This window comes from Oryctolagus cuniculus, chromosome 1 (assembly GCF_964237555.1).
Source record: "Oryctolagus cuniculus chromosome 1, mOryCun1.1, whole genome shotgun sequence".
NCBI lineage: Eukaryota > Metazoa > Chordata > Mammalia > Lagomorpha > Leporidae > Oryctolagus > Oryctolagus cuniculus.
The window spans coordinates 97,357,487-97,379,247 of record NC_091432.1 but is presented as its reverse complement, the minus strand read 5'-3'; the positions used below and the strand labels follow the sequence as shown (position 1 = coordinate 97,379,247).

The 21,761-nt window shown below is 38.9% G+C and overlaps 1 protein-coding gene across 10 annotated transcripts in view; it reads right to left on the bottom strand.

Annotated features, from left to right (window-relative positions):
- The window catches only part of GRIA4 (glutamate ionotropic receptor AMPA type subunit 4), a 387,746-nt gene that overhangs the window by 211,258 nt on the left and 154,727 nt on the right, over positions 1-21,761 (bottom strand). For all 10 annotated transcript variants that reach the window (XM_070077585.1, XM_017343621.3, XM_051819991.2 and 7 more), the window contains one exon: positions 20,978-21,217. In XM_070077585.1, coding sequence (XP_069933686.1) covers positions 20,978-21,217 — 240 coding nt within the window. The remainder of the gene's footprint in view (positions 1-20,977; positions 21,218-21,761) is intronic.

Genomic DNA, 21,761 nt, shown 5'->3' with positions numbered 1-21,761 from the left:
GTGCGCCGGCACACCAGGTTCTAGTCCCGGTCGGGGTGTCGGATTCTGTCCCAGTTGCCCCTATTCCAGGCCAGCTCTCTGCTATGGCCCGGGAGTGCAGTGGAGGATGGCCCAAGTGCTTGGGCCCTGCACCCCATGGGAGACCAGGATAAGAACCTGGCTCCTGGCTTCAGATCAGCGTGATGTGCTGGCCGCAGTGCACTGGCTGCGGCGGCCATTGGAGGGTGAACCAACGGCAAAGGAAGACCTTTCTCTCTGTCTCTCTCTCACTGTCCACTCTTCCTGTCAAAAAAAAAAAAAAAAAAGTAAAAGTAATAAACAAACAACCCCAATCAGGATTTTAGAAATAAATCTAAATTCATTTTAAAGAAGAGCATTGTTACTGCAATGGTTCCAATTTAATTTTCAAAGTCCACATTGATAATAACAAAATACAAAGTATAATATAAATAAAAACTAAATACAACCTGAGGTAAGTGAAAACAATATTTTACATATAGTTTTACTTTAACTGTTAAGTATTCTTTTGTTAATTTTTATTTATGTATTTTTTTGACAGGCAGAGTGGACAGTGAGAGAGAGAGACAGAGAGAAAGGTCTTCCTTTTCCGTTGGTTCACCCCGCAATGGCCACTGCGGCCAGCGTGCTGTGGCCAGTGCACTGCGCTGATCCAAACAAGAGCCAGGTGCTTCTCCTGGTCTCCCATGCAGGTGCAGGCCCAAGCACTTGGCCCATCCTCCACTGCACTCCCGGGCCACAGCAGAGACCAGGATAGAATCCGGTGCCCCGACCGGGACTAGAACCTGGTGTGCCGGTGCCGCAGACGGAGGATTGGCCTAGTGAGCTGCGGCTCACTGCTATGTATTCTTAAATAGGAGAACTGTCTAAATGCCTGAAATGCCTTTGAGAAACAGTCTTTTAAAGAGACATATCTCATACATAAGTGCAAACAACCAAGTGGCATTTAGCTTAATCTCTATTTTGACGTTTTACACTAGAGTCTTTGATCAGGCCTACGATTCTATCCAGAAAAATAGGAAATGCATTCTTTCAATGGCAAGGTTTGAGTTCTATTTATCTAGTCATCAAAAGAAATATTTCATTATATTGTGATAGAAATTAAAATGGAAACACTGTTAGGTAAGGAATGTAATATATCAGGTTAAAGCACTTATGTTTATGATATTGTGAATTTTAAATACTGTTTTCATGACACGTATAATTATACCCTTGCATATCTCTTAAAATAGTTTTCAAATATTCATGGAGTTACTTTTATGAATATTTTTAAAGTTTTTTTGTGTTATGCACCAACCACAAAAAAGGAAACCTGTTGAAGTGAAAGGGACACTATGAGAAACAGTGACTTGATCAGCCCTGTCCTGACTGTTGATGTACAATTTAATACTTTATCCCTTTTAGTATTTTTTTTTTTGTTCTAGTTAATACTATTGGTTGAACTCTATAATCAACACACATTTATTCTTAGGTGTTGAAATTTAACTGAAAAGTTATCCCTGTTAAATATAAGAGTGGGAATAAGAGAGAGAGGAGATGTACAATTTGGGACATGCTCAATCGGACTTGCCCCAAATGGCGGAGTTAGAAATGTGCCAGGGGATTCCAATACAGTCCCACCAAGATTGCATGTACCAATGCCATCTCACTAGGCTAAGTGATCAATTTCAATTCACAATTGATCACACTGATAGGTCTAAGAGTCAAAGGAATCACACAAACAAGACTAGTGTCTGAGAATACTAACTGATAGAATAAAAAAGGGAGAGAATGATCCAACATGGGAAATGGGATACACAGCAGACTTGTAGAATGGCAGATGTCCTAAACAGCACTCTGGCCTCTGAATCAGCCCTTAAGGCACTCGGATCTGGCTGAAGAGCCCATGAGAGTATTTTAGGCATGGAAATCCAAGACACTCTGGAAAACAAAAAACAAAAAACAAAAAACAAAAAACAAAACCCTACATGAAAATCTCTGCGAGTGAGATCCCAGTAGAAAGAATGGGCCATCAAAGAAGGAGGTAACTTTCTCTGATGGGAGGAGAGAACTGAACTACCACTTTGACTATGACCTTGTCTAAATAAGATCGAAGTCAGCGAACTCAAGAGGTTTCCATAGCCTTGGAAACTCATGTCTAGAGCCTAGGGAGATTACTGACGCCATAAACAAGAGTGCCCAATTGTTAAGTCAACAACAGGAGTCACTGTGTACTTACTTCTCATGTGGGATCTGTCCTTAATGTGTTGTCCAATGTGAAATAAAGCTATAACTAGTACTGGAACAGTATTTTACACTTCGTGTTTCTGTGTGGGTGCAAACTTTTGAAATCTTTACTTAATATATACTAAATCGATCTTCTGTATATAAAGAGAATTGAAAATGAATCTTGATGTGAATGGAATGGGAGAGGGAGCGGGAGATGGGAGGGGTACTTTGGAAAATTATATTTACTAAATAAAAGTTTTAAAAAAAGTTTTTTGCATTATGCAAAGAAAAACTTAAGTATCTTTTTCATATAAGATAATACAATTGTAGTAAATAATTTCCAATGAAAGCTGCAAGTTAAGGTTTGGAAAATCTCTCTAAAGAGTCAGCTGGTAAATATTTCAGCCTTTACGGGCCATAGAGGCTCTGCTGTATTTACTTAGCTCTGCCAGTGTTGTGGGAAAATATCACAGATGATATGTGAATAAGTGTGGATGTGTGTCAATAAAACTTTATTTACAACTATATGTTTTATTGGTCCTTTGGATCTAGTAAGGGGAAACTTACCTTGTTCTTGTGTTTATAGACAAGAAACACTCATTCTTAGTACAGGTGTTAGCAAGGTTTTTCTAAAAATATTGAAATTTCCTTTCCTTAGTATTTTTTGTTGCTGTTGATCATTTCAAAAAATACCTGCCTTTGCTTGAATTCAGCAATATGAAGGCAAGATGTACTTAATATGGAATAATACAACTGACTCTCAAACTGGTGATGAGATGTGGTTCATCGGCAGTAGTTTCTGATATCTGTTCTCGAGGTTAGAAGTGAAAAGCTTCAGACTCAAGAATTGTAGGTAATAGTAAATTCTAGCTGTTCTATGTGTCTCAGGGCATAATCTCAGACTGGGTCCTGTCTTTGAGCTTCAGCAACCTCCACTCCACATTTGTACCCACTGATCTGCTAACTTTCTCTCCAATGATTTCTTCACCAACATGCTGGCTTCAGGGTTTCTTCAAACTTGCTCAGATTTGTCTAATGTATGTGATTTTTCAGTACTCATGCTATTGTTCTTGATACAGTTATATTATTGTTATTTTTGAAATATTATTCTATGTCTTTCAACTGAAATATCTGTGTACAGAATTACAGTACTTAAAAAGGGATATTTTACTATCTCTAATCAGAAAATTCTTGGCAATTCAGTTATCCATTCTATCTACTACACTGTGTCAATTGATTGAGTTAAGATTCATAATGGCTTTTGCTAACTTGGGCTGCTCCTGGAGTCTACCTTACATGATCATACTGCACAGTGGTCCTCTCCCTCTGAGGACATACAGTCCCTGTGCAGACAAATGGCTGAAGTTATCTATGGTCATACACATGTGGGTATGTTGAACTCCCTGGCTAGAGTAACGTCTGGCCCAATGGGTAGTACTGCCTTCATTGTGGCAACTACATATCTTTAATTGGTCCCTTGGATCTAGTAAAGGCAAGACTACTTTGTTCCATAAGTTTAGACAAAAAAACAGTAATTTCTAGTCCAGCTGCTACCAGGATGACTGTTTCTAAAAAAATAATAAAAGTCCCTTTCTTCAGTATTTTTGTTGTTATCTTTTCAAAAATGACCTCCATTTTCCTGACTAGAGTAATGTGAAGGCAACATACATTTAATATGGAAGGACACAACCGGCTCTCTAACTGAACATTCCGGACATAATAAAACTTGCTAATTCCTGTTATACTACATGTGATTCCTATGTAAATTGATACATTCTTTTGAGTGGGAATGATATTTCTAAAATAAATTTAGACGGGTATTTCTTAGATTTGCTAAGCATGCAGGGGCAAACTTCTGGTGGAGTGATTAAAACACCACTTGGCATAACTTTTATCATATTGGAATGTCTGGGTTTGAGTCCCAATTCTGTTTCCTATTCCATTTTTCTGTTGACAGTAACCTGGGAGGCAGCAGGTGATGGCTCAAGTACTTCAGTCCCTGTCATCCACATTGGAGACCTTGATTCAGTTCCAGCTCCTGGCTTTGTTCTGGTCTAGCTCTGGATGTTGCAGGCATTTGGAGAGTGGACTAACAGATGGAAAATCTCTTTCTCTCTCTCTCTGTATTTAATGTAAATAAAAATTTAAAAATGGCTTATGATTTTGGTAGTTCCATTTATCATTTATTTCCTATGTAATTGAGCAAAAACTTAGATAATATAATGCAGATAATATAAAAATTAAATTTAAAATTTAAAGTACCTGAAATGCTCCAAATAACATATATTTCACTTAAAAATGTCCACAAGAGTTAACATAATGCATCAAGTTTAATTTCAAACTACAGAAAAAAAATCTCTCAAGAATATATCAGTGACCAAATGCTAGTGTTAATTAGAGAATCTACTTATTGTCTATTTCTGAATTGGTCACTAAAAATTGCATTTGTATATTTTAGAGACATACAAATACAAGATATTTTTATTTATTATTTTTAAAATTTATTTTAATTTTGGAGAGAGTGAGGGACCCAATAATTTTATCCATCACTACTGCCTCCAAGTGTGTGCTGTTGCAAGACAATGGACTTGAGAGTGAAACTGTCGCTCCCCCTCTTCGCGGAGGAATGACACAGGACCCTGCGCTGTTCTTTCGTCTGCTCGGCCCTCCCCGGGTTTGCTGCTGGTTCTTCCCGGGTTGGCTACCGACCCTTCCACCTCCGTGGAAGGGCGGTTCCCCCTAGCCACTTTCCCCACTTCCGCGGGGGAGCGGCACACCGCCGGCCGGCTCTCTCGGGGGCTGCTCAGATGTTCCTCAGGTGTTCCCCTTAGATGTTCCTGGTGCATGTTGTCTCTCTCCTCCTTTATAGTCCTCTTCCACCAATCCCAACTCTGCTACCCACACGCCGAGCACGCTGCTCTCCTCCAATCAGGAACGGGATCAGCTCCTGCAGGTTACTGGTTGAACTGGAGGCAGCTGTGTAGAAGCTGTTTACTCCTCTCCCAGCGCCATATTGTGGGAGAGCAGATGCATAGAATAAGTCTTAATTCGAGTAACTTGGTCTAGTCCGAGTTGCTCCCCAAAGTTCCCCCTTTCTTTTTATTTTTTGGCGTTGATACGCGCCTGTCTTCGGTGCCCCGTGGCACACACTCTGCTCTGCTTGCTAGAGTTGCCCACAGGTGCTTACAAGCCCTACCAATCAGGCAAACCGAATCCGGGTCCTCTCTTCGCCATGTTGTGAGGAGGTTTTTAGGTGCTGATGCGTGCCTGTGTTCGGTGCCCTGCAGCGCATGCTCTGCTCTGCTAGAACTGCCTGCAGGTGCTTACAAGCCCTACCAATCAGGCAAACCGAATCCAAGCCTTCTCATTGCCGTATTGTGGGGAGACTTATTGATGCTGATTCGTGTCTTTCTTCGGTGACCTGCAGCTCATACTCTGCCTGCAGTTGCTTACCGCCTCACTAATCAGGCAGACCGAATCCAAGCTCTCTCATTGCCGTGTTGTGGGGAGGCCTTATTTTTCTCTATTTCTCTATCTCCAGGCATTCCTATTTCTCCTATTTTACTTCTATCTACCAGCATTCCTATTTCTCTCATTTTACTTCTGATCTTCTATTTCTCTTATCCCCGCGGCTTCTCGGCGCCTCTCCCCGCGGCGGCTTCCCGGCTTCGCGTGCTCCGCGCCCTTTGTGCCCGCACCATGGCCTTCGCGCCAGCCCCGCGTTCTCTCTCTACTCACGCCTCGGAGCGCTCTCCCCGTTCGTGCCCCACGCTCTCTCTCTGCACGCGGCGGCTTCTGCGAGTCACACAGCCTAGCTCACGTTTCCGCCACCGGTATTCAGTCTAAGTTCCCCGGGCTAACCTGGCGAATTCAACCTAGCTTATGTCTCCACTTGGGTTTGGCTTCCCGTCTTTTGCTCCCCGGGCTAATCTGATGGATTCCAACCTAGCTTACGCATCTCCGCCTCTGGTTTTAGCTTTTTGCCTTTTGCTCCCCGGGCTGACTTGACGAATCCCAAGCTAGCTTACGTCTCCGCTTCAGCCTGCCCCCGCGGCTTCATTTTCCCTAACATATTTTTCTCTACCCGGTATGTTTCCTAACTTTTCTTCCAACAATATTCCTCCCTCATTTCTCCTGGCTTCTCCCCATAGTCCGTATCCGAGTCTGTTTGTTCTAGCTTTCACTTTCGCTTTCAATCTCCTAGCTTCCCCGCCATAGTCCGTATAGGAGTCTAAATTTCTTCTTGCTTTCACTTTCACTTTCAACCCTAGCTTTCAATCCTAACTTCTTTCCCACAGTCCGTATCCGAGTCTATGCCTAGGGTTTTGATAGCTTCTTCCAGCACCTTTTCCGTCCGGCTTTCCCCTAGGCTCTTTGCTAGTCTCTCTCTCTGGTATTTTCCCGCTTCTTCCCGCTTCTTCCCTCCTGGGTTTCCTATCCCAGTCACGGCACCATTATGTCGCTCCCCCTCTTCTCAGAGGAACGACACAAGACCCTGCCTAGGTTTCCTATCCGAGTCACGGCACCATTATGCCTCCTAGGCTTCCTATCCGAGTCACGGCACCATTATGTCGCTCCCCCTCTTCGCGGAGGAATGACACAGGACCCTGCGCTGTTCTTTCGTCTGCTCGGCCCTCCCCGGGTTTGCTGCTGGTTCTTCCCGGGTTGGCTACCGACCCTTCCACCTCCGTGGAAGGGCGGTTCCCCCTGGCCACTTTCCCCACTTCCGCGGGGGAGCGGCACACCGCTGGCCGGCTCTCTCGGGGGCTGCACAGGTGTTCCTCTTAGATGTTCCTGGTGCATGTTGTCTCTCTCCTCCTTTATAGTCCTCTTCCACCAATCCCAACTCTGCTACCCACACACCGAGTACGCTGCTCTCCTCCAATCAGGAGCAGGATCAGCTCCTGCAGGTTATTGGTTGAACTGGAGGCAGCTGTGTAGAAGCTGTTTACTCATCTCCCAGCGCCATATTGTGGGAGAGCAGATACATAGAATAAGTCTTAATTCGAGTAACTTAGTCTAGTCCGAGTTGCTCCCCACAGAAACCAGGACCTGAACCTAGGCATTCCAGTATGGGATAGTGGTATCTTAACTGTTATGCCGAGCTCTTGCCTCTCAAGGAGTTTTGAAAGTGACTTTAAAAAACATTCAGCTGCACAGGGCCAACACATAACCTAGGTGAAATATTAATGAAACTTTGTCATCACTACCATGTTGTCAGCTTCAACTTCTCCTTCACTATAAATTCCATCTGCCAATGATTTTAATAAAAATGAATTCTTACCTTCTGTACAACTCCATGAATATTTTCATCTTTTTTCTTTGTGCTACTTATTTTTTTCTTCTCTTTTCTTACTTGCATTTTTTCAAGAATATTCTATTTGGATAGACCCTTGGATCTTCTCACAAAGAATATCAAGCTCACTTACTACTTTGAACCTGATAGTTACCTTTTTCTCCTCTTATTTTGTGTCTGTGCCCTTTAGTCAACTTGGTACAGCACCATGCATATACCAATCACTGAAACAAGGTCACAAAATCAGATTCAACAACTGCTTTTCTAAAATTGATCTCAAATATTTCCTTATGCAACTTTTGTTTGTTGTTCTGCAATTATTAGGATGTAATATACAGTTGAGTTAATGAAAAAAACCTCAAAGCTAACAAAAATGTTAATGCACTTATATATTTTAAAAATGAGTAAATATAGGCTAGAGATTTTGCTAATGCGATAGATTAGGAGAGTATTCTGTTCATTGACTAGTTAGAGACAGAATCATCCAGAAAGTAATTGTCAGAAAAGTTATTACCCAGATTCTAAAAAAAAGTTTAAAAATCTAGTGTTCAAATATTAAGACATCCCAAAGGCATATGAATAAAAGCTATCTTGGGTAGGTCTGTACATGCTCACACATATGGACTACACTTCATTTAGCCATGTAATTAGGCAACTGCTTGAAATATGTCAGAGAATTCCCAACTTATCACAGTTTAACCATTTTTAATAACAAAATATTTAAAGATTATAGTATTTCTTGTGAATCTGTATATATACTGAAGGCTGCTGACCACAAGCAAATCCAGCCCACTCCCTGTCTTTACAGTATTAAATATTTAAGGAGAGAACAAAAGAAAAACAACATGTTATGACGGGTTAAAAACCTTTTAAAATTCAAATTTCAATGTCCATGTGTAGACTTTTATTAAACCATGGGCATGCTCATTCATTTATATATTGTCAATAACTTGTTTTCACTACATCAGAATTATTTGTGACAGAAACTATATAGTCTGTAAGAACTAAAATATCTACGTTTGGCCCTTTAAAGAAAAAGTTTGTTATCCTTTCTGGTTAAGTAAAGCAAAATTAATATATGTAAAGTTTTGTTGGTAGCTAGAATAGTATCTTGGTTAAAGGCAAGAGTTGGTCAATTGACAGAGGTAATTTAACTTGCGCTCTATTAACTGACTGCTATGTGAGTGTGTAAATTATTTAAACTCACTAAGTCCTACTTGTACCAGGGGTAAAGTAGAATAATAATTCTATTTATTTTTAGGTTATGGGGAGAATTAAATATATAACATGCTTAGTAAATTACCCAGTGCATAATGGCTATTGTAGTGCCAACCAGATATTTCTAAAACAAAGATATGGAATGTTGAAGATAAAAAGAAGGCAAAAGATACAGTTACCAAATATAAAACCAAAAGAAAGCTTGACTATTTCATATTGAAGAAAAATAGACTTCAAGACAAAAAACATTACTAGGGACAGAGGACTTCATTGCACAGTATGAAAGTGGTTGAATCTATAAGAAGATACTAAAATATTACAGTGTTATAAAAAGAAAACTTTGCAGTAAGAAATTGAGAAATCTGTGACCAAGGTAGTAGATTTCCATGACCTTTCTCAATTAGGTCAGTAGTCAGAAATTTACTAAAAGATGTAGAAGATTTGAACAAGCATATAATAATTACATGGAAACTTATAATTAAATAGACATTCTTTTTAAGCTGCTATGGAATATTATTAAAAGTGACCAGGCACTAGGACATGAAGAAAATCTTCAAAACTTTCAAAGAATTAGTGTCCTCAAGAAAATATTTTCTGGCTAAAATCTATTGAGTATTTTATAGCAATGTATTTCATGTGCCTTAACAAATGTTACATAAAGAAAAATTAAAAGAATGAAAAAAGAAAAATAAAAAAATAAAATAAGTTGAAGCATTGCTTAAAAGGCACTTACAGACTTCCTGGCCAAATATTTTAAGCCATGTTTTCCTAAACTCTTGAAGAAAAGCTAATTTAAACATTATACAAACTCATCCAGAAGACTAAAATATATGTCACATTCGGCAGCACTTTCTAGAAGACCATTACAGCCTTGCTACACAACTGTCAAGTATATTAAAAGTAAAATTATAGGTCACTAAGGAACAACCTTCCAAGAAAAAATATCAGCAGATGGTTCACTTTGGCAAGTGTGTGGAAGATGGATTTGAGGTAGGTAGTACAGGAGCCAAAGATTAGAGTTGGTTGATGTGGGAGAGGGAAGGATCCTAAGGAAGGGCAGCAATAGGTAGCGTGGAGGTGGGGGATGCATTAGGATATTTTCAGGTTAAATACATTTGGCAGGACAGATGACTTATTATTGAGTATGACTACATGAGGGAGGAAAAATAAAACAGTAAAGAAAGTGCTTGCATTTCTGGCTTGAAGGCAGAATGCCAAACTCTAGGGCAGAGAATATACCAAGGAAGGCAAGTTTAAAGAGGCAGGTAATTATTTCATTCTAGAAATGTGGAGCCTTGAGATACAAATGGAACATACAATAACTGCTGTTAAATGTGTAAGTCTCAGGGGAGTTTTAAATATAGATTTTGAAGTCATTGTAATACAAGTGAGATTGAGGCCATGTGATTCATTCATTCCTATTTATTAAGTGTAACTACAACAGGTATTATTCAAGGACACTCAATGAGCAAGAGAGACTTTCTTCAATGACAAAATTTAAAGAAGGTGATGATGAAGGCATAATATTGAGCAAATAGTTAGGATGAGGTATTTGAAAGAGACATTGTCCATACTATGGAGCACCCAGAAGGGTGTTTAGCTCACTTGAGTGCCAATGTGTGGAAAAGGACTTTTGAAGGGAAGTTATATACACCTGAAGAATGAATAGCAGTAGTCAATGCAAAAAAGTAAAGGTAGAAAAATTATTGAATCAAAATACCAATGACATTTTTCTCAGATCTAGAAAAAATGATGTTAAAATTCATATGGAAACACAAGAGACCCTGAATAGCTAAAGCACTCTATAAAGCAAAAGCAAAATCTAGAGGCATCATAATACCAGATTTCAAGATATACTACAGGGCAGTTATAATCAGAACAGCCTGGAACTGGCACAAAAACAGATGTGTAGACCAATGGAACAGAATAGAAACTCCAGAAATCAATCCACGCATCTACAACCAACTTATATTTGACAATGCAACTAAAATCAATCCCTGGAGCAAGGAGTCTATTCAACAAAGGGTGCTAGGAAAACTGGATCTTGACATGCAGAAGTATGAAACTAGACCCCTACCTTACACCTTACATAGAAATCCACTCAAAATGGACCAAAGACCTATATCTATGACCCAATACCATCAAATTCCTAGAGAACATTTGGGAAACTCTGTAAGACATTGGCATAGGCAAAAACTTCTGGGAAAAGACCCCAGAAGCACAGTCAATCAAAGCCAAAATTATCAAATGGGATTGTATCAAGCTGAGAAGCTTCTGCACTGCAAAAGAAACACTCAGGAAAGTGAAAAGGCAACCTTCACTTGCAAACTACGCAAGTGATAAAGGATTAATATCCAGAATCTATAAAGAGCTTTAGAAATTCAAAACTGCTCCAGATCACTAGCCATCAGGGAAAAGCAAATTGAAACCATAACGTGGTTTCACCTCACTCCAATTAGAATGGCTATCATACAGAAATCAACAAACAACAAATACTGGTGAGGATGTGGGGAAAAGGTACCCTAATTCACTGTTGGTGGTAATGTAAATTGGTGCAGCCACTGTGGAAGACATACTTCAGAAATCTGAATATCAACCTATCATATTATCCAGCCATCCCACTCCTGGGAATTTGCCCAAACCAAAAGAAATCAGGACATGAAAGAGATATCTGTAGCCTCATGTTCATTGCAACACATTTCACAATAGCTAAGATATGAAATCAACCCAGATATCCATGAGCTGTTTATTGGATTAAAAAATTATTGTATATATGCACTACGGAGTACAACTCAGCTGTAAAAAAAAAAAATGAAATCCTGTCTTTTACAATAAAATGGATGCAACTGGAAACCTTTATACTTAGTGAAATAAGCCAGTCCCAAAAAAGACTGATACCATATGTTTTCCATGGTCTGAGGTAACTAATAGAGTACCTAAAATGTCATGTATTGGAGTGAAATGGATGTTTTGAGATTCAATGATTGTTCACAGTCATTGTCTCTTCAGTTGAGGAACAGTGCTTTTTTTTTTCCTTCATACTATTTGTTGAACTCTTTTACTTAGTGTGGGGTTAACTTTAGGATTATTAAATGAATTGAAAGTAGCTCTTTGCAAAAATTAAGAGCAGGAACTGGAGAGGGAGGAGGAAGAAGGGTTGGAGCATGGGTGGGAGGGATGTGGGTGGAAAGTATCACGGTGTTCCTAAATCTGTATATACAAAATACATGAAACTTTTGTAACTTAAATAAAATTTTAAAAATTATTGAAGTTGAAGGAATGACATTTACGGTGAAATCAAGGTAAGGGAAAGAACCTAGGATGTTCAAAATCTTTAGAATGACCATTTTCACTGGGACTTGGTATCTTGGAAAATGGGCCATGTAATGAGATGAGAGAGACAATCAGGAGACAGATCATGGAGCATTATTTTAAGAAATTTGAACTTCCAGTGAAGGGTATAGAAAAGTCAGGATATCATTCTAATCAGAAATGTAATGTGACATAGGTAGCTTTGAGAGGCAAAGCAGCTGAGATCAGAACCCAAAGAGAACGCCAGTACTTTAGGAGCAGACAGAGGAAGGGAAGACTAGTAAGAGAAAAGGAGCATAAGCAATCACAATTTTAGGCTTTGGTTTGTTTCTTCATCAATTTAATATTTATAGTTGGAAGTGTCCATGTTTTATGAACATTCATGTTTCTTGATATAAAATATGAACCAAACACCTTTGATTTATGAGTAAGAATATTAAAATGATAAATATTTACTGGGGTGTAAGCATAAATTGTTATAGTTTTAGCTCATTAATAATGATAGCAATAATAGCTATAAAATATGTAATGTTTACTCTATGCTATTAACTTTATAATTCATTTGTATTTAACTCATAATGAGCCAACAGGTTTATTAATACAATTCTGAGACTAGAAAAACAGGATCCAGCAATGCAGTGAGGCTGATAGCTGAATGTGTAAATTCTGGCCTTTACAATTATGGTCTTGTGGCTGTCCTCCATTGACAACATCTGTAATAGAGAACTGGAAGAATTCTGAAGCCATTTCTGTTAGGACATCCAAAATATTAGCAAGGCTGTCAGAACTTCAATTAAAAGGAGTTTGTATATTGTATCTAAAAACTCTTCCATTGTGACTAATAGTAGACTACTGCTTTCTGCAGTCCTGATACCATATCTGTGGCAACACGATGAATAACTAACAAAGCCTATCTGTCTATTAAATCTTTCTTCGGACACAGGCTTTGCACCGCATTTAAACCCTAATTATGCATTATCATTTGTTCTTATTTTCTTTACTTTTATAATACAAGGAAAAGCTCATCAAGCCAATGTAAATGATCTTGAGGCAATGTGTTCAGAGTTCCACAGACATTTTCTCCATATCTTCAGATAAGCAGCATTTTTTTAAACAAACAAGTTGTCAGAAATCATAATTCATTTGCACACTTGAAAGCTGTGGATCACTGAAAAGATGGAACTGGTGAAAAAGGCCTGCATAGCTTTGTCCTTTCTGGATAGGAAAATTGCTGAAGCATTACCCTTAACATTCCAACAGTGTAAGGATTCTAAAGAAATACGTTTCCTCTCTTTGGTCCTAACATCTGGTTGAATAACTCAGCTGATAGGTTCAGAATATATTCAAGGAACTATCAAAACAAAGATTTTTTTTAAATAAACATTTAGTAGTTCAAAAAAACCTCATTAAAATAGTCACCATGGGGGAAAACCAGAACTCTGCTGGGACGACTCATGTACATCTATTTTTATAACTTATGTGTTGAAATGTTTAATTTTCAAAGGATAGGGCACATTTACCTCTGCAGTGAGTAGGGCCTCCAAATTTCCTAGCCATATCCACTTTGAGCTCTTACCCAGTGAATGAATACTGACAGTGGGAATGAAATATATAGGAAAGAACAGCAATTATGTACATTTTTAAACTGGCCCAGCACAAACAGTCATGGAGGACTACATTTTGATTTTCTCTGACATCCCATTGAGGTCTTTTAAACATTTCTAATGAAGCTGCGGAAGGCCGCTGGCACCACAAAAGCAACTCAAGGCTTCTCTGCTCAGTCCCCAGAATTCCTCTCTTCTGTCAGCACTGCCCTGCCTATTTTGTTATTTGTTGTGTTCTCTTCTTCCTCTGAATACCCTTGTTGTGTGTCCTGTCATTATTCTTGCCGACGTCCCCGTGTTTGACGGTGCTGTTCTGATTCACTCTCAGATGTCAGCACTCCTTCAGGTGGACCTCCGGCATTTGTCCCTGGTCCTTCCTTCTGTAACCAGGAACCATGGGAAGTGATAGGCATGTGCCTTCCTTTGCCTCTTTTCACCAGGGAAAAGGTATGAGATGCACAGCCTTCTTTACAAAAACATACACTTGTGTACCATTATCCCATCCAACCCTTAGCCCACGGCTCCTCATCCAAACCTGAAGTGGTTATAGTCTGCCGAATCTGGGTTAGTGAGGGCAGGGGATAAATACTGCAGTGACTCGACTGGAGATGATATGAAGGGATCCAGGACTGCCTATCTGTTTCTGATTACTACTTTCCCCTCGTTTACAAGTGAGAACCTGTGGGAAGTGCCATTGCTATTTTTCTACCTGTCTCTCTGCTCTCCTCCCTGGCCAGGCTCCAGCAGGAAGGCAGTGACAGCTCAAAGGGTGCTGTTCCATGTGGGCCTTCTCCTAGTGGATTAGGGGCATTCTGATGCTTGCCAGCTGGCAACAAGTAAGTAACTGACTTGTCAGTCTGGCCATAAATGTAATAGAAATTTATAAACAAATATATTTGGATGAATTGTAAAAAAAAAAAAAAAATGAAGTCCTGATGGGTCCACTATAAATAGTTAATTGCCTGAAAGTTTTCAAGGGAAGGTTACAAAAAGGGATGAGAGTTTTAGACTTGAAATATTTTATTTCTGGATTAGAATTTTTTTCCGGGTTAACAAAATAGAATTTAATATCATTAGCTATTAAAGATAAATTATGTATTCCTTGTTGGATAACACTAGGTTAGAATACAATCTTACACCTCTTGAATTAATATGTCAACTAACTCTGTTTTGTTATTTTTTCTTTTTTTCATAATAAAATTGGGCTTGAGGAATTTGAATTTCAAAGTCACTGATATGTGAGTTGTCATAGTGTAAGCATGGGTGACTGTCGCTCCCCCTCTTCGTGGAGGAACGACACAAAACCCTGCCTAGGCTTCATATCCGAGTCACGGCACCATTATGTCGCTCCCCCTCTTCGTGGAGGAACGACACTAAACCCTGCCTAGGCTTCATATCCGAGTCACGGCACCATTATGTCGCTCCCCCTCTTCGTGGAGGAACGACACAGGACCCTGCGCTGTTCTTTTGTCTGCTCGGCCCTCCCCGGGTTTGCTGCTGGTTCTTCCCGGGTTGGCTACCGTCCCTTCCACCTCCGTGGAAGGGCGGCTCCCCCTGGCCACTTTCCCCACTTCCGCGGGGGAGCGGCACACCGCCGGTCGGCTCTCTCGGGGGCTGCTCAGGTGTTCCTCTTAGATGTTCCCCTTAGATGTTCCTGGTGCATGTTGTCTCTCTCCTCCTTTATAGTCCTCTTCCGCCAATCCCAACTCGGCTGCCCACACGCCGGGTGCGCAGCTCTCCTCCAATCAGGAGCGGCTCCTGAAGCTTGTCAAGTTGGCAAGAGGCAGCTGCGTAGAAGCTGTTTTCTCCTCTCCCAGCGCCATATTGTGGGAGAGCAGATGCATAGAATAAGTCTTAATTCCAGTAACTTAGTCTAGTCCGGGTTGCTCCCCACAGGTGACAATTTGAATTGTAGACAGGTTGACTGAGGAAAAGAACAATGCTTGTGATTTGCACTGCTGACACTGAATACTGCTTCCTGGATTGCCGCCAGGTGATTTTAGAGGAGTATGGCTACCCCTGTGCACAGGGGATTTCAAAGAAGGAGCTAATATCTGTAATTTTACTTTGGCGATGTATTCCCTAGAGTTATCTGCTGTGACATTCCTTTCTATTATTTATGGGTTATTTTGAGGAGTTCCTAGATATCTTATTATTCAGAACTCTTCAGAGAAATAGAACAATAGGAGATAGATGATAGATACATAGAGATACAAAGGAAAAGATTTATTATTGGATAGGTTCATGTGATTAAGGAAGCTGAGAGTTCTAACACTCTGCCATCCTCAAGCTTGAAACCCAGTGAAGCCACTGTTGAAGTTCTAGTCCAGCCTGAAGGCTTGGACACCAGGGGCACCGGTGGTAGAGGCTGTAGTCCAAGTACTAAGGCTTGAGAATTAGGGATGGAGAGGGTAGTCACCGGTTCAGGTAAAAAGGTCTGGCAAACATGGGTGCCAAAATGTAAGGACAGAAGATAGGAGACCCAGTTCAAACAGTGAGTAATTTTCTCCTCCTCTGCTTTTTTGTTCTATTAAGGCCCTCAGTGGACTGGATGATGCCCTTCAAAGACTGTTGAGGGTGATCTTATTTCAGTCTAGCAATGTAATGTGCAAAGAGAGAGAAGGAAAGACAAAGAGAGATCGTCCATCTGCCAATTCACTCCCCAGATGACTGTGATGGCCAGTGCTGGGCCAGCTGATACTAGCAGCCAGGAGTTCTAGATTATCTAGGTCTTCCACGTGGGTGGCAGAGGCCCAAGGACTTAGGACATCCTCTGGTGCCTTCGCAGGTGCATCAGCAGGGAGTCTGATTGGAAACAGAGCAGCCGGAACTCAAATGGGCACCCACATGGAATACTCACTCTGCAGGTGGTGGCTTAGTGCACTGCTCCACAGCACTGGCCCTGACACCTAAAATTAATCATCAGAGTATCCTTATCTGACAACAGAGGAGAGGAGGATTAAGGTCCCATTATAAATGAAATCCCTCAGTCCATCTACCCATTACTCTAGTTCCCTAGGGAAGGAAGAAAAATAGCAAAAGCATGTAATGCCATGAAAACAAATGGAAAGGAAGAGAACTGGGGTTGAGAATCCTAAGGGAAACAGAAGTGTCTTGGGAGCAATATATACAGTTTTATTTAGTGGGAAATGATAAAGATATTTAAAGGTATCTCATGCCTTTCCTCTACATTTGCTCCTTTTCTGTTACTTGGATCCTGACTTATTTTGCAAAAGGATTTTAACATAGCTTTTTAAAATAAAAGACAAATGTACAATAAACCTGAAAATTAGAAATAAAATAAAATCTAACTTCATCCCAGACAAACTTGCTTAACATTCCCTTATCACCTCTTGTACAAGTTTCAATGTGTAACAGATAGCAGTATATATTTATGTCATTCAGGGCATCATTTTCTAGGCTTTGAAAACATGTTATGCAATGTATAGAACACATTTTTTTAAGAAAAAAAATGCTAAGAAGAAACAAAAAAGACCCAAGGAAACAAGCCAAGAGAAAAATTCCTGCTTTCTGCTTTGCCAAAAAGTCTCTCTCTTGGGAACAATTTGCATACATTATAATATTTATGAAGAAACTGCATGCAAGATATTTAGCGACCCCTGAAATAATTCTATAGGCTTTGAACGCACAAATCCAAGTAAAATGGTGAACAGTAAGCATTAAAGAGCACAAGATAATTTTAAAACAGTTGCTGTCAGCTACTGCACACTCTGGATGTAAGAGCAAGAATGCTAACTATCACACAGCTTTGAAAAATATCAATTCTGGGCATTATCATTTAAAAAAATTATGATTGTTTATTCTCATCTCTCCTTTATTCATAAATCCACCTAATATTATAGGGAGTGTTGGAAATGGCCACAAATATACCATAAGCATTTAAAATTTTGGGCAGTGACATAGTTAAAAAAAATTTCTGTTTTGCTAGTACCATTTATTAAAAAGACTCCCACAATGTCCTTTGCACCTCTGTCAAAAATCAATTGGTTTTATGTGTTCTCTCTTCTATTTATTTGTAGGTTGTCTCTTTTGTTCTGTTGACATATGTGTCAGTTTTTATGCAAATACTATACTGTTTTAATTACCATAACTTTGTAAAATGCTTTGACATCAGGTATTGTGATACCACAGCTCAATTTATTTATTTATTTAGCTTAGGGTCAATTTGGCTATTCTGGGTTTTTTGTGGCTCCACATGAATTTTGGAATTTTTTCCCTAATTCTGTAAAGAATGTTATTGGTATTTTGATAATGATTTCATTGAATCTGTAGATTACTTTAAGTAGTATGGGCTTTTGGATGATTTTAATTCTTCCAATCTCTGAACAAGGAATAGTTTTCCATTTTTTTGTGTGTGTCCTCAATGATTTCTTTCATTAGTGTTGTATAAGCAAGTTTCATACTTGGTTGAAAGCATGATATATAATTATATGCCCAGTACCTCAGAAGAAGCCCCCTGGGCTTATGATCTTAATATGATAAAATTAACAAAATAATTTTCAAGGGAGAAAAAATATTCTTTTCCTTTGATAGCAGCTAATTAAGAGACAAAATAATAGGAAACATGATATCATGGAAAACAAAGCCATCTGAACACCAAGAAATAGCCATGAAGCTAATGTGTTAATAAAAAATTTAAATTGATACATATATATTGGACATATGAGATGCAGTGTGATGTTCTGACACATGGATGCATTGCATAATATATAAATGAAGGTAAAAACATACCTATCTCTTCAAACACATCATTTTTTAAGGGTAAAATCATTCAAAATCCTTTCTTCTAGCTTTTTTGGAAGCATATTATCATTATCCCGTATCCAACAAAGCATCAGAAGTTATTTCTCCTGTCTAACTATGACTTTAGTACCCATTAATTAACTTTTCCTCACTCCTTTCTTCCTCTTACTCTCCCCAGCCCCAGAGAGGCATAATTCTATTTACAACTTCTATAAGATCATATTTTCCACATATAAATGAGATCATGTTTCCACTTTTGACACGTTATTTTTACTCAGGCCATTATGTTTTGAAGTTGGGTTGAGATATTATAAAAGGAGATAATATAAAGGACTAGCTATTCCTTCTGAAGCAACTATTAAAAAGAACCAAGAAATTCTACATAACTATGGTTGGATGTAGAACAGTTAAATTTTAGGATGACTAACTGGAAAAGGTAGACTTTGCGTAATAAATCATTAGGTAGATTAAAGGTTACCAAATGCCATTACTAGAAGGAATTGTGCCTAAACCATGTTTGGTTTAAGCCTTTGAAGAATATAAGTTATCTGAGGGAAAGATTCTTTAAATCACGAAAGATATGACTGCTTAAGAATAGACAACATCACTATGTTCCTAAATCTGTATATATGAATTACATGAAATCTGTTTACCATAAATAAAAACAGCTAAAAAATAAAATAAAGAACAGACAGATCCTATGGCCAGAAATAATGGTGAATGGCTTATGGTTGGAGCAACTGACTTGATATACAGGAGTGAGAACTCAGGAAAGTATAAAATGATACAAAAGGAAGGTGTCATTTTAAATCCCTCTTTTGCTGGGAGGCTAATGCATGAATGCTTAAAACTCTCTCCTTAAGAGATTGATTTATGCAGGGGCAGAGAGGAAAAGTGACACACAGGTCTCACTGGTATTACTGTGATGCCAAGATGTTCTAAACTAACCACGTTTTGTCCAAAATGGAGACTGAGTTACGACATAATGATGCAAAGCTGTTATCTATACCCTGGTATATATTTCTTGGCATTATGATTCAGTTTCAGTTTCTTCATTTCTCTAATATGTAATTCATTCTGTAGGATGCTCTGGATTGCTAATTAATATAAAGTAATACCATGAGATATGAGCAAATTCTCATATTTCCACCTAGAATTGGAATAGGCTGTAACCATAGAGAAAATACATCAAACACGTTCAGTTTCAGAAATAAAAGTTTACAAAGAATTCCAACAAAAGTGATGGACTAGGAATATCATTGGTGTGACATCTTAAATAAGATAATATTGCCATTTAATTAATTTGTGAATTTTACAGATAAAGATGAATTTATTTAGTGAATTTTCATCTCCAACTATAAAAAACTATACTTGTGGACATTTTGAACACAGATTATATCTTTAAAACATTTATTTTGTTTATTTTTATGTGGTAAAGAATATATCTATTGTCCTGACTCATTTCACAGAGTTATATTCAAGACTGTTCTTAAAATATTTGTTTCAAACTTCAGTCTAACTTCTTTTTGTAACTTTAAACTTTGAGAAAAAAAGAACTGAAGACAAAACATACAAGTTGGTCCCTAATTTTTTTTTTCTTTTTGAAATACAATATATTGCTAGGATTCTAGTTTCTAAACAAAATACAGAACTGAAAAATAATATATGTAAACTTCTTTAATTATGCTTCCACTGAAAAATTAAATTATATTAAACATTTATAAAATGTATGGATTTTTAATAACGTAATTTATTAGTTATTTACCTCAACTCTCCAACACATGGGGAGGTCACACGGGTTCACTTATCAATCTTTAGAGTCTGGTAGGTAAAGATAAAGTAAAAGCTTGCCCAGGAAACAGCAGCATTCTGCTAACTATCTATCATCATTGTCATGGCCATTTAATTACTCATTTAAAGTTTTATATTTCAAACTCAACAATATATTTCAAATTGCTATTAAGATGTCCCAAAACATCAACTCATTTGCACTTAAGTTAAATGACATATTGATGTTACGATTGCACCTGAACTATAATCATGGCAATTTTTAAAGATGTACTACTGTGAAATTGTAACATATTTACATTTCCTGACATAAAGCTCCTTGGTATCTTTGGAGTTGATAGGAGTTGCCTTTTGTATGCTTCTAAATGGCTGGTTACTGGGGTTCCCCAGAGAACTTCTGGATAGAGTTTGTCACGGGAAAGACAAAACTACAAATTTAGAGGGTTGGGACTTTGAGCCTCACCTCCTCAACCTCTGGGCAAGGGAGAAAAGCTGAGGATTAAACTGATCACCAATAAATGGTCAATGATGCAATCAATGATGCCTGCATAATGAAGTATTCATAAAACTGAAAAGGTCAGGTTTTGGAGGACTTCTGGGTAGCTAAACTTTCCATGGAGGTTCTGGCGAGGAACTGAAAATCCTGTGCCCCTTCCCCTACGCACTGCCATGTTCTTGGTTTCCATTTGTCTGTTCATTTGCATCCTTTTATAACAAATGAGAAAGTGACAATTAGTTTTGCTGATGTAGATGAGGAATCAGGACTTACCCCTGTCTGTGTCATACAGGAAGACAAAACAGTTCCACTCATAGTGATCCAGCAGACTCAAGAGTGCTCCTCGTAAGGAGGGCCTTAGCTGCAGCACAAACTGGCTCTCTCCCTCTGTAGGGAAACTTGGTGTGATGAGGGAGATGTGCAAGGCGCTGCAGAATGAGGTCAAAGTATGCACTGACCTCTTGTCATAGAGTCCAAAAATGGCAAAGACTCCTCTGGAATACTGGGAACAGACTGCAAAAAAAGGAAGAAACATCAAGCATTAGACATTTAAATGTATTGACTTTAAAATCTACATACTATGCAATTAAGAAACAATTACTGATTTTTTAATGATTCAGGAATATGAGACAAAGGGTAAGTGAAGTATGATCATTCATGAATTCTTGCTTGTATTTAAAATCCTGCATTGAGTCAAGGTGATTTGAATTAAAGTCCTGCAATAAGAAACTGATTTGAGGGACTGGCATTGCCGCGTAGCAGGTAAAGCCACCTCCTGCAATGCCTGCATCCCATATGGGCACCAGTTCATGTACTGGCTACTCCACTTCCAGTCCAGCTGTTAGCCATTGGACTGGGAAAAGCAGCAGAAGATGATCCAAGTACTTGGGCCTCTGCCACCCATGTGGGAGACCAGGAAGAAGCTCCTGGCTTTGGCCTGATCCAGCCCTGGCTGTTGGGGCCATCTGGGAAAGTGTACCAGCAAATGAAAGATCTTTTCTGTCTCTCCTTCTCTCTCTCTAGCTCTGACTTTCAAATAAATAAGTAAATCCTAATA